This window comes from Haliaeetus leucocephalus, unplaced genomic scaffold, assembly GCF_000737465.1.
Source record: "Haliaeetus leucocephalus isolate CR32 unplaced genomic scaffold, Haliaeetus_leucocephalus-4.0 Scaffold184, whole genome shotgun sequence".
NCBI lineage: Eukaryota > Metazoa > Chordata > Aves > Accipitriformes > Accipitridae > Haliaeetus > Haliaeetus leucocephalus.
In genome coordinates this window covers 206,538-224,132 of record NW_010972620.1, presented here as the reverse complement: position 1 = coordinate 224,132, position 17,595 = coordinate 206,538, and the positions used below count along the sequence as shown (strand labels likewise).

The following is a 17,595-nucleotide window of genomic DNA, read 5'->3' as shown; positions in this document are numbered from 1 at the left end:
TATATTGGAAATGTCACTTTGGTTTGTATGTCCTTTAATCATTGCTTAGTCCATTTGTATGATTTTAACCCTTTACTCTTTTACTTGTAGTAATATTAGATTATAGTAAAACCTATTAAGCTCTAGTTTCAGAAATGTGTTTAAAAGTCACTGAGTTTTCTGTTTGTTCCCACAGGATTATGTTCAGAAGCTGTACCTGTAACTGATGTGTCACACAGTGAATCAGTTGAAGAAAGCCCTTTCCGCCCACCTTCCCATTCTTTTTCCACCGTCTTCGATGAGGACAAGCCAATAGCCAGCAGTGGAACTTACAACTTGGACTTTGATAACATTGAGTTGGTTGATTCTCTCCATGCCTTAGGACCGAGCTCTCCAGAGTCAAAGAATCGTGACCCCAAAGCAAATGTTCGAAGAAAATCTACTGATTCAGTCCCAGTTTCCAAATCTACATTGTCCCGATCTCTTAGCTTGCAAGCTAGTGATTTTGATGGAGCATCTTATCTTGGCAACAGTGAGACATTAGCGCCTGCTGCAGATGTGTACGGTACTGGTTCAAGTAGTGCTTCTAGTACCCTTAAGAGAACAAAGAAATCCAGACCAGCTTCTTTAAAAAAGAAGCAGTCAGCAAAAAAATCTCTGGATGCTCCACTGGTGAAGGAAACACCACAAGAACCGTCTGACCTTGGCCAAGCAGCTTGTGCCCCAGGTGAGGATAAAACAGTATCTGAAGCGAAGGCTGACTCAGTAAAGCCTGAATGTACTGAACCTTCTAAAATCTCTGCTGAGAAACAGGAGGCCCCACCTGTGCCTGAAGGATCCTACCCTTTGGATCCAGACAGTTTTGAAGGGATTAGTGCATTTAGCACTGGAGGCAGCAAAGTACAAAACTCTCCCCCTGCCAGTAAGAAAACACTACCTCTTACAACGGCACCAGAGGCTGTGGAGGTGACTCCGCCTGACACTGGAGGACAAGAAGACCCTCCGGTCAAAGGCATTGCAGTGAGGCTGGAGTTTGATTATTCTGAAGAAAAAGGGGTGAGTGAAGACCAGCAGGAGAGTATTCCTCCTCCCAAAAAAGCAGGTAAAAAGCCTGGTGCTAAAATGCCACTACGGAGGCCAAAGACTAAAAAGTCAGTGGAAAAGCTTGACAATGCTCCAACCACACCGACCAAGTCACCCACTGATCCAAATGAAATCCCTATCACAAAAGGCTCTTACACTTTTGATATTGACAAGTGGGATGATCCCAATTTTAACCCGTTCTCATCTAGTACAAAAATGCAAGAATCGCCCAAACTGCCTCAACAAACGTACAGTTTTGAGCCAGACATGTGTGAGGACTCTATTGACCCTTTCAAGTCTTCTTCTAAGATAGCCAGCTCGCCCTCAAAATCTCCCGCTTCCTTTGAGATACCAGCCAGTGCCAATGAAACAAACGGAGCTGAAGGAGACAGCTTGAATAAGCCTGCAAAAAAGAAGAAGACGCCACTAAAAACGTAAGTTAAAGGGCACAGATGTTTCTAGATTAGAAGCAGCACATTCCTACACCTTAGCAGACTTACACCGGGTTTATATTTGAATAGAGAAAAGAAGACGACGTTGAGTGTTGGTAGCCACACAACTGGACTCATGCTGGGGGTCTGTCCGTGCTCTCCTTCAACCTCTTTCCTTAGTAGCTTGAAGTTTCCAGAGCGAAGGGGAGAACCAGATCAAGCCAGATTAGGCCACTGGTCTGGCAATTGGATTTTTGAAATCTTGGGACTCAGTGTATCTTTGAATATGATTAAGTCCAAATTTTATCAATTTTGTGCCAAACCTTTCTGTGACCTCACCTTGGGAATTTGATACTGATTAAGATGATCAAAGTATTCACGCCAGTAAAAACTATTTTATGAATCATAGTTTTTGAGAGTGGGATGTGAAATAGTAAGGCAATGACAAATCTGCTATTGCACACAGCAGGAAGATGGTTTTATCCAGTGACTTATGGAATTGAAAGGAAAGTAACCTGAAACAGAAGAGTGCAGTATGGAAATATATTTTTTTAAATACAAGACTAAAAAATGTGAAAAATATCCTTTCTGTGAAAGAGCTTACAACTCTGCGGAAGGGTTTAAATCTCCTAGGCTGCTACACATTAGGGAAATATCCAGCTTTTATACACCGTTGACAAATTGCAGGATAAATTTTCTAGCTTGTTGTATTTAAATATTTGGTTAAAAACCTCAATGGCTAGTTGCATTGATTCCATGGTTAACTTGCTGGTGTGCATGTTACCTTATCTGTTCAGAAATGGATATTTTGAGTTGGTAATCAGTAAGTTTATGTCCCATTTATCTGAAATTGATATCCTGTTTGTATCTGTAAGAAAATACCTCAGTGCTTGTCCCTTTATGGTTTAAATGTTTCAGCTAGCTAACAAAAAGGTGACTGAAAAATTTAAAAAGCCTGGTAATTTGAAGATAACATGGTTAATGTAAAACAGTACAAAAAAATTACCTCCTGTATAGAGTGAGATGGAGATTATTCAGTTTTTTCTGAGCAGCCTGCTGCCCTCTAGGCTTCTAATTCATATCCCTTGCCAGATTTGAGGAAGCTTGTGCCATTTTTTTCTTTTTAGGGGCATTTCTGACTTATGGAAGGTATAGACCACTGTATAGTTGAATTGTTTTTTGAGGGAGGAGCCTGCTTTTTCTGATGTTGCTTCTTTTTGAGTTATGCCTCAAATTTATTGGGAATTAAGAGGCATGCTAAGCTGGCACATTTTCCAAGCCTGTAGTCCAAACTGGTTTGGTCCAAACCAAGAAGACTTAAAAGTCTGAGTATAAGAGAGGAACAATTTGAATCTTACTGGGGAAGTGCAGAGGAAGAAGAGGGAATTTTAATATCGCCAGATCCTTAAATCTGATATTTGCAGCCAGACAGAGTCTCCTTGTGTCTTCCAGTAGCTGGAGTGGGGTTAACAGACGTCCAGTATAAACCTCTTGGGTCCACCTGTCTGCTGTGAATATTAGAATTAATTCCAAAGGTGTTAATTTAGGGCAATGTGAGTTTACAAAGAGTTTGCTAAACTACATTCATCCTTGGGAAATTCTATTGCAGGAAGGCCCTGTCCTAGAGTCACAGAGTTCACTGCTGGTCTTTATCATTGTGGAAGAAGTGAAACTAGCCTAGAGCAGGGCTTACAGGTTCTTCAGTCAGGAGGTTTGCAGGAATTCCCAGCCCTTGCTTGGGACTGCTTTCACTGCGTTGTGTTATGTGTCTGCACTTGCAAGTGGTTTCTAACAAAGATGACAATCTGCGTATTAAAACACAGTGCAGCCTGTAGCCATAATACTTTCTAGAAGAAAATTAGTCTAAGGCTTGTTGGGTGATGCCAGGGGGAGCAGTGGCTTTATTTTTCTCTGCCTGTCTCTGGTCTCTCTTCTCCATGGAAAGGGCACTGGGCATGGCTCCTCCGTGGGGTCCAGTGCAGGAGAACCCCTGACCAGGCAGGGAGATGGGGTGTAGGACCGACCCTCCTTGGCAATGCTCCCATGGTGGGACAGGAGAGAGAAGCCAGTGGAAAATGCTTCAGCTCCAAGAGGCAAAAAGGAAGGTGTTTGAATTAGGAAATGATACTGTAATATACCAGGGCTTCTCCAACCTAATTAAAGGACAATTTTGCAAAGCCAGGAGTTTTTATTAGCATTATTGAGGGGTGCAGAAATAAAACTCTATGGACCAGTTTGAAAATTTGTTCCTCATATGGAAAGACAGCGATTTCTAGGTTAGACCTATGGGAGGTGAAGAAGCCAGGCAGGAGCTTAAGCCATTGCTAAGCTTGTGCTACTTTGAATCTGTGCCATATGTTAGGTCTTACCTGTGTTAAATCAATAAAAACAGTTTTATTGTTGAATGAAACCTGTAGCAGTCGAAGCGTTGACCTCCATGTGAAAAGATGAGATTTTTAGAAGAGATGCCAGTTCAACGCAAATTGCTCTCTGGTCATATACCTAAGTGCTGAGCCATTTTGAGATAGATCATATTGCTCAGATGATCCTGAACAAAAAGGAGCTGATGCCTCTCGAGTGCCTCCTTTTAGGGATGAGTAAAGATAGGTGGCTTGTATAGACATGGCTGTCAAAACTGTTGGATGATCGGAGGCTGTGTTTAGAAATGCAAGGCGCTAGCTTTCAAGAGCATTCCACGTGAGAAGAGCCAAGCAGAAGCTGGCAAGCTTATAAGTAGATGAAAACTTTTCCTAGCCTTAATTGTTTGGCAAGGTTTGCTTCTGGTTTTGGGGCAATCAGCTTGTTCTGTCAGAACACAAAGTTAGACTTGAGTGACAGCCAAAAATATGAGATTTAAAGAAATGTAATTTTCTTTCCTGACTTAGGTAAATGATTTGAAATGGTCAAATAGCTTTTTCTGTACAGTTGTAACAAATCAGCAGATATGAAAAAACCTTGCATAACTGTGCTCTTTCCTTAACCTTAGCTGCTATTGAAGAACAGTTTTACATCCCATATAATAACAAATACTGTGTTTTGAAAAGAAAGCAGGTGGCTACCATCAGGGAAGGCAAGGATGGTTAGTATGTTGAAAGGAACTTAACTTGAAGGCATCAGCTTTGAAAAATGTGTTTTGTAAGATGAAAGCGTGTCAAAAGTATACTATTGAATTTGAAAACATTGAAGGACTTGATGAATTTTTTTTTCTCCTCATGTATTTCACAACAAAAACTAGGGGTTGAGATATACAGGTAGAAAATATGCATGATCTGATTGCCTTAACACATTAACATTAACAGAGTATTTGTAGGTTTATCTTTTTTGTCAGTTCCTTCTGTCTGTCTCTCTTTTCTTTGTCTTATTTGTCTTAGGATGGTAGAAGATGTGATGTCTGTATGTTCTCTGTTGTAAGTAATTCTAAGCTAACAATTCAAGTTTCCTCTTTGATTTATGGGCTTTTTAATTTTACTTAATTTATTTTGCAGCATGATCAGTTATTCAGCATGAAGCTTTTATGTTAACTATTTCACTTCACTGGCACATATGAAAGCTATTTTAAGTAAGATGCCTGGCTGTGAATGAGTTTGAGGAATCTATTGCCTCATTATCTGTTTGCCTATCAGAGAAGATCCTCTTTTAAAAACTGTATGGATTTTGTATCTTTGAGCTAAAATACGAAAGTTGTATTTCTTCTGTTGTACAACAACATTGTACAGTCTTTCGTAAATACTGCATAAAGTGTTTCTCCTTCTTAAAGGATAAGTTATCCTAATTACTTCTAGCATCATAACTAGATAATCAGTAGCATTGAACACACCAATATTCAGCTGTCCGATTTATTTTCCCCTCTAGATGTGGTATTGATTTACCCTCTACCAATTGAAACCCAGCATTATAATTTCTAATGTTGATCTTGCTGTCATTGATCAGGGATGAGCTGGTGAGCAGTAATTTTTGCTACTGCATCTCAGTTCAAACATTAAGTCTTTATCAGTGAGTTTGCTGTGAATTTTTTTCCCTCTTCTAGTTAGTAATATGACTCTGTTTGAATAACTCTGGCAATATGCTTCGAGGGAACAGGTAGATAATTGGTTTTTTCCTGGTTAGAAAATATTTTTAACCAATTGTGAACAAACATAAAGGCAACATTCATAATTATACACAAAGACATAATGTATGTTCTTCATTCCTTTTGCCTGATTGAAACCCATGGGATTTTGAAGGGCTTCAATGTCCATGCTCCCAGTCTGCACTGTGAGCTGTCAGGGGAACTGGAAGCAGAATTGCCATATTTGTTGTTGTATTTCTTTTAAAGAGGGTCTGTTGTGCACATTTGTAATGATAGAGCTTTGTTCTGGCATCTTGGGGACAGCGTCTGCCTTAGCTGTTTTTATGTAGTGCATCCAAAGCATACCAATTTTTTTCTTAATTATTTGTGGGGTCATTGGAACTTACTGCCCAAGCTTATCACAGTTTTAATTCTCAGGTAAAGATGTGATTTAGACCTAATTTTGGAAACTGAAGCAGACAGAAGCTAAATGATTTGCTTAAGGCCACTGAGGATGTCTGTGGTGGAGCAGAGATTTGAATTCCAATCGAGCAGCAACTCTGTTCTGTAAATGTGTCAGTAGTTAGCATGAAAAATATGGCAATCCTGCTTGTCTCAGCTTTTGGGGAATCAAGGCCTGTTCCAAGTGCATGACCAGAATATGTACCTATGGCATGTTTCTCTGTGGTGCTGCTGCCTAATGGATGGGATTTTAAAGCAGAAGGGCTTACAGGTTGCATTGTCTGTGGCTGTCTCTTGCTAGGTGTGAAATTACCTGATTCTTTCTGGTATTACCATTAACTGTTTTAACTTTATTTTCAGTGATACATTTAGGGTGAAAAAATCACCAAAAAGATCCCCGCTATCTGATCCTCCTTCTCAGGTAAAGTACTGCCTTATTTTGATGTATGTAATTTGTGTTCTTGTAGGGGCAAAAAAGGAAAATTTGATTTATTTAATTGTAGAATTGTACTTTTAATAATAGAAGAGGTTTTTGTAAAGAATATAAGCATATTGGTGTCCAGTTAGCACATTGGGCTATAATCATAAGGTATTAACCTTTTGGTCTCTAGAAGCATGTATACAATGTATATTAGATCTAGCATTTGCTCTGGGAATTCCAGTTAGACTATTAGTAAATGTACTTTGGAAGGTCCTGTGTTGCAACGGAGTGACGATATGAAAATATCTTCAATCAGTTGTCTGAAAAACTAGACGTAACTATCCTCCCTGGCATTTTTAGATTAGAAAGTAAGAAACTAAATGCATCAAATTGGTGGGCTGGAAGGGAAATAGAAATAAAACAAGTGGGCTGATCTACCAGGAACATGTGCTTGAATGGTTTTATTCCTTGTTGTAAACTGCCAGCAGGTGGTTTTCTTGGAAGAGAAGTTAACAAAAGCTGTTCTGCCTACAAAGGCCTAACTGCTTTGATGTGGCACAGCTCCTTCCATGCTGCTGTTTGTCTTTCTGTTATCCATCCCACCCTTTTATTTGTGCTGCTTGACAGTGTAGAAGTGAAGAAAGGGTTCGTGACCTCGCAGACCTACGAACATTTGCTCCTATGAGAGAAGCCTAAAAAGTAGGTTTGGGTAGTCAAAGACTTCAGTCATGGGTGATGTGTGCCACTTATGTCAAGTGCCTAACGGGTATAAGTGGCTCTGGATTTTCTTTCTTCCTTGTTATCAAGGCAGCTTTGCAATGCAAGTGTTTATCATCAAAGAGTTTAGTTGTACTGGGAAAACTTGCTGCTAGTAGAATTCTAAATGAAGTACTTTAATATTTTTCATTAAGTATTTTATACAGAGCTGCAGCAAAGAATACGGAATTAAAAAGATGAGTGTGGTCATGCAAAGGAATTCAGCCAGTTAACTATTCACCATGTTAATGAAAGATAATAGAATTAATTGGCACTTGTTTTCTGCAGGATCCCACTCCACTGCCTACTCCAGAAACACCTCCTGTCATATCCACGGTGGTTCATGCAACAGATGAGGAGAAACTGGCATCTTCAGTGACCAGTCAGAAATGGACCTGCATGACTGTGGACCTGAACACGGATAAGCAGGATTACCCACAACCGTCTGATCTGTCTACATTTGTTAATGAGACTAAGTTCAGCTCTCCTACAGAGGGTATGCTTTATAAAGTACTGTCTGCACCCAGCTAATGTTGTGTTTATTGAGAAAGGGGTTTTGGTTTGTTCGAGGATGTTGGCATGTACTTTGCTGAATGCAAACTGTATTATTTGGGAACCCTAAAAAATGATGCTCTTTGGACCAGTCTGGGGAGCTTGGCAATTGTGGGGAGCTGAATGTAAGACCCTAATAGTCCAACCTTGAGTTTTCAAGAAAGAGTAGAGAGGAAGCTTAAAGGAAAATGAAAGAGGCGACTTCAGAGAAAAGTTTTTGCTTCCTTTGTATGATTAACTGTAGATATGCTCTGTTCTTCTGTGCGTGCTACCTGTTCTCTCTGTGCCTTCACGGGAGACGGGGGTCTGATACTGCTCTCGCTTAGTGCTCTTGGATCCAGAGTCACTGAACTCCTGGTTTTGCCTGAGCCTGTTTCTCTGTCCTGAATGGGAGAAGATCCCAGGTTAAAATTCTGCTCAAAGTTTGTGTATTGCGTTAAGACCCTTAACATACTGTCTGTACTCCAGGTTCCTAGGATCTGGGTATCTTTATGCATAAAAATGTCCAGGATACCCCCTGTGTAAGATAGTTATCATTCACGTGCCAGATAAAATTTCCTTTGAGATCAGCTTATTAAGATTTTTCCTATTGTACCTTCCTATAAGCAGTCGTGAGCTAAATCTGGAAGTTTCTGTTAAGAGAACTGTTATTCCAGGTCTGTGAAATGTGGAAGAGACAGAATTTAGAAAATCTGTGTGGCCTTCCTTGGGGTTACCAGAGGGAATACTGCTTTGCAACATCTGCTCCAAAGGCAGATTTTCAGCTTTGTGGGTGGGAAGAATGTATGAGTTTAACTTGGCTTAAACTTTTTCTTTTTGATCAGAATTTATTTTTTTTCCCCTAACCTTTCAAACCGTGTCCCAATCTACCATTAAAGCTACTTTATGCCGTTTTAGACTGGGTCTGAGGAGTTTTTGCTTAATTAAGAACTGCCAAGCTTTTAGGTCAAATGTGTTTGACATTAAAAGGACAAGTAATCACAGTGTTTTTTTATGGCACTGCACATGTTCATATACATGTGCTTATATGTTTGCGTGGCCTGGGCTTTTTGGAAATCTGTTGAGTCTCCTGTACAGGTAAGTACTTCAGTCTGGATAAATCCACTGGCTTTATTATAAAATTACAAATTTTAGACATAGGCTTCACTTCATTTGTATTAAAAAAAAAAATAACTTAAAGAAATACTTTTTAGAAAATAAGCCCCTCAAATCTGGGAAGATGGAAATTATATGGAAGGAAATGGAACAAAAGAATAGTGAGAGATACTCTAAGGCAATTGTTTTAGCTATCAAAGTGGGTAGAAGAAAGTGAGCAAAGCTCCTAATTAAATGCTAATTGTCTTGTCTCATGTGTGCTGCATGGTATAGTCGGAGTTTCAGATTACATGCTAATTATAATCAACAATGCTTCCGCTTTTCAGATCTCTTAAAAATAATAATTTTTTTCCCTTGACAGTCTTGCTCCTGTGGCGTTGAGAAATTTTTGAGTAATTCCAGGGCTCTTTCTCAGTGCGAATATTTTTATCCCTCCCAGATACTAGTATGAGTGTTATCCTGTAACCCAACACGGCTTTTGTACAGATAGAGCCCAACTACTGAGTCAGCCAATACATCCAGCTCTCATCTGTTGCATGCGCTGCTTATAACTGCTGCCATTTTCGTGTTGCACAGACCAGAAATAAGCAGTAATTATTAACAGAAAATTCTGATGTAATCTTGCAGCTATTTGTAGGACGAGTTGGAGGACATCACTTAGTAAGTCTGTTGTATGTATTTATAAAAGATAAATATCTTACTTCATGGGATATCCTGGGCATTTGTAATTTTGAATGTATAGAGATAGCCGGAGCCTAAGATTTTGGAGGGGAGATGATGTCTTAGAGGAGATACCTAGGGGAGGAGATAGAGTCTAATTATGCTGGAAACTTCTGAGAACAATGAGATGAAACAAACTGCGTTTAGTGAGCCACGTTACTCCTTTTGTTTCTAGCTGAAGTATTTCCATCTGTGTCCTGCCTTTTTTAATTCAGTAAAGTTAAATACGTGTTGTCCCAAAAGTCAGTTTGGATTGCAATTGCAAAGCCGCTGCCAGCCCTGCAGGCAGATGGAAGATCACTGCTGGCTGTGCCAGCAGAGGACAGTGCCGGTACGTCTCCTGCCCATGAGCATGCTTGCACGCTCGCTCATGGATCGCTCTCTGGGGTCATACAGCTGCCCCATGAACATTCCTGATGCACCTCATTGGGCTATATGTAGATAAATGAAATACAGAAAGGCAGTTACTAAACACTGGGTGCTGTTGTCTGGTATTTCATGCTTTCTTCTGCAGTTTTGCATCTAGTAGGTGGTTTCGATCTCATCGTTTCAGTTTTATTTTTGCTTTCACTAGAAAGAAGGTTGTATCTGATACCAGGAGACTGTCCATCTTGCATGGCTCCCTATTACCATTAAAAACATATGGTGCTAGGAATTTAAACATGAGGAGCCTGCTATAATAGCATTCTTTTCACGTAGACGTTTTACTATTAATATCTCCCACATGTCAGGTACTGAGAGTTTGTGGCTGTTCCTCTTCAGTGGTTGTTTGACAAAATAGTACATAGACTTGTGGAATTACAGTGCTTGTACTCTACGTTGCTTTTTATTATAAAAAAATTTTGAGCATTGTAAACTCACATTGCACCCTTTGAAACTTTTTTTCTTTACAAAACAGGTAAGAGATTATCTTTAGGGTTCGTTTGTTTTTAAAGAACAGACGTTTTAATGATGGTTACCATCTTCCTGATACAAGCCCTACTTTTCAAAAGCTGCCTAAATCTGTAAGAATTCTAGCACACAGTTCTATCATAATGTAAATGCTAGTGTGCCATTCATTAGAACTTAACTATAACGGAAGTTAAATTATACAAGTGGTTTATTGAATTAACTCATGGAAACAGAGTAAAATACAGCATTAGGACAAATTAATTATGTTTTTAATTTTTAAATTAGGGTGTCATTGAACAAAGTCTTTGCCTTTTTTGGGTGCAGGAAGGAATCTTCTCTTTTCCGTTTTGCTGTGTTTTATCTGTCTGCCTCTATATCAGCTACTGGGTGACCATGGATTGGAAAGAAATGCTGGTTATTCCTTCCAGTGTAATTAGGAGATTAGAAGTAGAGAACCAGTGAAGATTTGCATTTTGATTAGAGTTTAGATTTAGGGTTCTTTGTAAATCTTCCTGCCTTAGGCTTTTCCTCTGAAACTAAAATGTGAAAACAGCCCAGTAAGCTGGGCTGTTCTCTCACTCCTTGCTCAATGAGCATACAAGTATTTTATGTATCTTTTTATCTTAAGTGATACCACAGTAGTCCTTCTTAATTAAGAATTGTGTGATAAACATTAAGAAATAGAGATTACTTCATTTCTCAACAGCTTTTAAAATCTTTTTGTGTACATTAAAGGAAACTGGTATCAGCATTATCAATTATTGAAAAATGTGTTTTCTTTGATAAGATAACATGATAGAGGAAAGTTATCTGTGCTCTGAAAGCACTCTGAAACTTTCTTAATATTCTGGCCCCTGGGGCAGAATCTTCAGCAAATTGATAAAGCTGAAATTTTTCAGGCAAATTAATTTGCCTGAAATGTGTCATAGGTTCATTGTTGAAAATCAGTGCACCTTCTGCTTTCTCTCTGTGTAGTCTGTTTTTAATACCTCATAGAAAAGTATTGAGCAGAATGGGAGTGGCCCTTGTAAATGAGAAGAGATCTCTTTTACTTCTGCAAAAATCATTTCATGGCATGTATTTAATGGCTCTTTTTTGTTTCTGTTGCAGAATTGGAATATGGCAACTCATATGAAATAGAATATATGGAGAAAATAGGCTCCTCTGTGCCTGTAAGTTCTCACTTCCATTTCCATTCATTTGCATTCCCTTGTCATAATATACTATCCTGATAATGCCATCAGCCTCACTACCCTTTAAATTAATTACAATGTGCCTGCAGCAGATTTGCAAAACCAGTTCCTTTAAATTGGCATAACTGGGGTAAATTGCATGTGCTTTGTTGTTCGATGTCCTGTAGAGCTTGTTCCATTTTATTATTTTATTTTTAAGCTAGCATCATAGTAGTTCTTTCTGGAGATTAAAAGCAAATCACTGTTTCCAGCAGTGTAGAGTACAGAGCTGTCTACATCAGCTATTGAACTATTTTAAGAAACTGAGAGTAAAAATTTTAAGATGGAGGGAATGAGGAGAGAATACAGAATGAATGTGAAATATGGAATGCAGTACTATACGTTATCAGTTGTTTTGCCTTACTTCTGTTTAATTCATGGATTTGATAGCTTGACTAGATCCAATGGGGGTATATCCACAGGGGAGGTTAGAAAAATCAAGCGGGTATGTCAGGTGCTTAAATCGATGAGAAGTTTCAGTGAATATTTTAGTAACACTTTCAGTCAAGGGATGCCTCCTACCTGACAGGACCAGAAATCTGATTAACCCCAAAGTGGGAGACAAAGAGTGAACTGTTTAGGTTTTGTTCTTTAATGGTTTCTCCCTTAAAGGGATCATCTCAGTATCAGTTAGCATAGACTATATTACAGTCCTGTATTATTAGTTTCCTGTCAAGTCATTTGGTCACTTAAGGCTTCAGTGACCTGAATTAGCTTTAACAGAGAACGGTTGAGTTGCTTAATGAGTCTTTCTTTTCCTGTTGCCAGCAGGATGATAGCACCCTGAAGAAACAATCTTTATACCTAATGTTTGATGCACAGCAGGAGAGCCCAGTCAAATCACCTCCCATCAGACTGTCTGATTCCACAACACCGTGCTCAGGGTATGTCACTGCAAGCAAATTCAGCAATGGAAAAGTATGTCAGGGAAGTGGGTTACCATCATAGCACGTACACAGGCAATTCTTCCTCTCTCTGCCTCTGTGTTACCGAGTTGTTTGTTTAAAAATAGATTCCCATCTGTATACACATATGATAGAGAATAGAGGGCAAAGATACAGAAGTTTTATAATGGGAAGGAATAAGGACATATATTTCTCCCTCATATTCTTACTAAATAGTCACAGTGGCAACTGTTTCACTAAACAATGGCTTCCTACTTAAAGGTTTTTTCTCAGATACTGAGGTCTTTTTCATGTCAATCTAGAAATCTCCTAATTGCAACTTTTCACTTGGCCTTTCCTAGATATATTTTCTGAACAAGGAGTCTGGTTCATAAGAACAGGATGTGGGGGTTGTATTTACTTCCAAAAACTTTGCTTGTTAAGGACATCTATTCTTGTTAGTAAAGGTTGTTTGTTGGGAGAGATGTAGGTCACAATGAGAAAGGGGTAAAAAGGCAAGTGAGAAATATTTAAGGAATGTGCATAACTTTTCTGATGGAACTGGCTTTATTTAGGTGACTCTGGTGCATTGCTTTGAAAGGATATTGCAAAGTGTTATGGGATATAATGATATAAAGAGGACTTGCTTAGTTGTTACCAAAAGCAGAATTGTAAGGGCCTTGTGCTCCACCCTGAAAGCATGTACACAATCTTTTTCCAGGTCAAGTTTTGAAGACCCTGAAGCCCAGCAATCCTCTGGAATGAAAATACAACATCCAGCTTCCCGAGTCCTAGCTGCCAGCCAAGAGGCACATGTACAGTCACCTGACAAGTCAAAGCAGAAAGACCTAGAGCCCATGACCCTAGGAACAACTCCAGAGGCTATTGAAATAGTAAGTAATTTATGATAAGAGTTTGGGAATCATTTTCCTGCAGGGATTTCTCATGTCATGTAAGAGGTAGCAAAGGTGGATCTCCAAAGTAGAGTAAAACTCAACCTGATACTTAAAGATCTTGGTAGCAGCATGTGGTAGGACTCAAATGAGGGAGGTAGGTACGTTCATGGAACAGATGGAATTCAGAAGAATTTTCTGAATTCTTAATGTAGCTTAAGATGTTCTTGTGATACCTTATTCCAAGCTGATACTTTTAAGTGCTTTTTTTCTGACACAGGCCTTTTTACCCTGTGCTTTAACCCAATATTTGAAGAAATATTTTATATATAAAATAAGTGGTTTCATATAAATATAGACATGATTTGTTCTGTTGCATGTACTGTGAAATTTCAAAATTTTGTTGGTAAAGAACAGGTGCCCTTTCACATTTTCGTATAAACTGTTAACTGTATTGTTGTCATCTGATACTGATGATGTAAAATTCACTTTTTGATCATTAGAACTCATTCCAGCTTCCAGTTAAATCACTTTTTTTTAGTGGCTTCTCTGGGTTGGATTTGAATTAGTGATGAGCCCTTCCTTGCTTCCAGCTTGCACTGCATACAGACTTCAGAGCATTGGTTCTCAAATTCGTGAAGGTTCCCTCAAGGCCTCTGCATTTCCAGGCAAACTTGTTTCACAAATGCCTACACCAATAGGCATGCTAAGCTATATGACAATATATTTACTGAGGAGTCAAAACAAGAAGCAGCTCACTTTAATACTATGCTTAATTTATATTAACAATGCTGTTGATACCATCTCACAAAACATTTTTTATGAGCTTGAATACTTTCTCACTGCAGGGACTCTTGGGTACTCAAATCCCAGTGGTCTTGGTTTTGTCGTTCTAATTCTGTCCACGCTCATACTGTGCATTTATCCTGATGATGTTATAACTGTGAACATGACTTAGTTTATCCCCAGTAAGGAACAACAGACTTTGGAAAGACTGCAAAGAGTCTTGCTGAGGTTCCCCTCAGTTTTGGTGGTCTTCAAAGCTTTTGCACTACCTTAGAGATGCCTGAACCGAACATAAACTGCTGTATGAACAAAACCTATGGTAACTGTTTGAAAACTATTGCAGAAGTACTGAGAGTGGGCTGTGGTCTATGGTTTCAAAGCCATTGCTTTAGAGGTCCTAATATTACTTACTTCATGTTAGTCTTTGAAAATTTACTCAGCTTTTGAATTAGGAAGAATTGTTCTTGGTGTTTGTCTGTCACACCTATGAATCGTGTATTCAAAAGTAATCAGCAGCGGGGCATGCAATTACTAGGAATCAAAGATTTGCAGACACTTATGTTGCTTTTGGCCTGAACTACTTGGGCAAAATCTCTGTTGCTTATTCTATATCCTCCTTACCCTTCAGACATCTCCTGAAGACTCCTTTGTCTCTGCTGATGCTCTTCTCAATAGGATATCTAAGAAAACCTCAATATGTGATCAGCCTGAATATCTAGATCCTGACTTAGCAGAAAAGAACCCCCCAGTATTTGCTCAGAAACTTCAGGTTTGTAGCAGAAATATAAATGTCACTTTTCTTTAAATTTGTTTATACACAGGTAGAGGAATGGTTTGCCTCATCTGAAAGGGGTGGGAGGTGGCTTGGATGGGAGGTGGGAAAGAAGCAAAATAATGATTTGATTCTTCCCAAAGTAACTTTGGCCTTTCGGGAACTTAAGGAACAGAGATATTTTAGTTTAATTCATGAAATACATTAACTTAAATTTCATCAACACTTCCAGCTATCTTATATCACTGATGTATATGTTTTGCAGAAGTCTTTATAAAGCAAATCTTTTAAGCTTGAACACAGGACTTGATGTGTGGAGAGTTGTCTTGACACCTGGCTTAGTAGGTCTTTATGCATAGATTCATTTTCAGAGATTTAGGCCCTAATTCTGCTGCAATGAAAATTTTTCTGGTAATCTATCTAATGCAGAATTTGGCATGGCTTCTTCTAGGAAAAGCAAATTGATCTGTAGACCATTTCTGTATGTCAGGCATATTTTCTATAATATTTATAGTAAAAGTTTAAAACGACAAAGGTTGAATTGAGAGCAGCAGCTGGCATAAATTCATATAAAATGAAAATGAAAGGAGTCTGTGAAAAACAGCTTCAGCTTTGGAAAACTCTTATTTTACCCAAAGAATTGTTCATACTTACCCCCTAATAAAAATTGCCTATACAGCTACCTCAAAACTAACCAAAAACTGGAGTTTTGTATCGATGTTCTAGTCATGAAAGGAATATGGGATGCGTTTGTCACCCAGGAATTGTCAGAATTATACATTAAAATATAACATTCCGTTTTTGAATGTGTTAAACATTTTTGCTATGTTCTTAATACATTTTTTTCTGTGGATTGCTCACAACCAAACACTTGACAGGAGGAGTTAGAGTTTGCTGCAATGAGGATAGAAGCACTGAAGTTAGCCAGGCAGATTACCCTGTCTTCTTTCTGCTCCAAGGTATCTGTTTTGTGCCTGCCATGTGTGTGTGAGTGTGCACAGACTAAGCAACCGAGTGCTGCTTTTTCTTTAACAAGGTAACTAAGGCTCTCAGAGTGCAGTGCTAAGCTGTGCGCACCTCAGTGTGACATCAAAGAGCATGCTGAAAGCAGTACTGCACACAGAAATGCTGTCACCGGCTCCACTCACAGAGTACCGCTACATCCAAATTAACAAAAGGCGAATTTGAAGGCAAGAAGCAGGCACATACCTTTCACAGGAGACAGATTCTGCAATCCAGGTGGCCATTTGTCATTTAGCTAAGCAAGGTTTGTCCTAAAATGTTTGATGGCAAAACAGTACCAAACCTACTTCTTGTAAAGCTGCTATAGATTTTGACTGTAGGGACATTTTGCCTTTTGTTGGCATTTTCAGCTAGAAATAGACACCTTGACCCTCAGAGTTTAGAAGTGAGAAATTCAATCAACCTTGCCCTCAGGCATCTGAAGAAAGTGACTACAGCAGGTTTGGAAGGACGATAGAGCTCCCAAGATAAAAAGGCCTCCCAACACAATGTGTCTTTATTCATGAAGATCTGAACCGTGCTTTTTATTACTACTTCCAGGTTGCACTGGGTAGTTCTGCCTCAGAGTGATGCTTTGCACTGCTCTAGGGATGCACATCGTCCTCACTGTGTTTGGAACGGGATGGAAAAGCTTGCTCTGATGTGCTGAGTTTGGTGGTTAGCCAGTTGCACAGCCAGTTTATGATGGCCTTCATGGTACTTTTAACAAAAAAATCAAGCCAGAAATGTTAGTGGCTTTCTTGGGAGGTGGTATCAGCTGAATGGGATGCTGAAGGGATGGCAGTGTCCTGCTGCAGTGAGATATTTTATTCCAAATGAGAATGTGCTTCTGACATGTTTTTCTCCAGTGACCTTCCTCTTCTTATACTGTCCATTAATAAGTCGGGGCAAGTTTTTTGCCCTATCCAGTATAATCTTGAGTTCATTGCATCATAACAACATTTGGGCTGGTTATAGGGCAGAATTTCTTGGTGCTTTAAAGATCAGTCATAAAATAGCTAGTTCATAAAACTAAAGATTTTTTTTCACATTAACTGTACTTTTATGAAAAAACAATTATTATATTTGATTTATTTTGCTTACCTTAAATAGCCCATGAGCCAGCTGTTTCCATGGTGCACATATACTTACCGAAATAAACTAATTCCTTGCAGATTTATGGTTGTTTTAAAGTATGTAGCTATAATCTTTTATTTAATCAAGAAAAATGTGCCATTGTCTTCATTAGAAACCAAGCTTAACCTTCTAATTAGGAATGGAAAGAACAAAGGAGGAAAAGATAAATACCATTTTCCTGTATGAGTACTAGCCTGTGTGTGACTGTGTCCCCTGGCTCTGTTGCCCTGAGTGGCGGGTGTCAGAAGAGGGTGAGGTGGGATCCTCTTGAGATCCTCTCTACCTCCTTATTCTCTCTCTGCCTCCTTGTCCTCCCAGCACTTTGCTGTACCATACAGCAGTCAGGCTCTCCAGCACCAGGAAACACTCAAGATGAAACACATAACAATACCTAGATGCTCTTGCATGGGTTATACAAAAAACTTCTGTTAGACATCTGCATTTTTCTTAC

General features: G+C 39.0%; 1 protein-coding gene across 1 annotated transcript in view; it reads left to right on the top strand.

Moving 5' to 3' along the window:
* TACC2 (transforming, acidic coiled-coil containing protein 2) overlaps positions 1-17,595 on the top strand; it is an 85,723-nt gene that overhangs the window by 47,086 nt on the left and 21,042 nt on the right. The window contains exons 4-9 of the mRNA XM_010564660.1: positions 176-1,496; positions 6,364-6,424; positions 7,469-7,676; positions 11,549-11,610; positions 12,439-12,554; positions 13,276-13,447. Of these exons, the coding sequence (XP_010562962.1) occupies positions 1,102-1,496; positions 6,364-6,424; positions 7,469-7,676; positions 11,549-11,610; positions 12,439-12,554; positions 13,276-13,447 (1,014 nt within the window). The 5' untranslated portion in view covers positions 176-1,101. The remainder of the gene's footprint in view (positions 1-175; positions 1,497-6,363; positions 6,425-7,468; positions 7,677-11,548; positions 11,611-12,438; positions 12,555-13,275; positions 13,448-17,595) is intronic.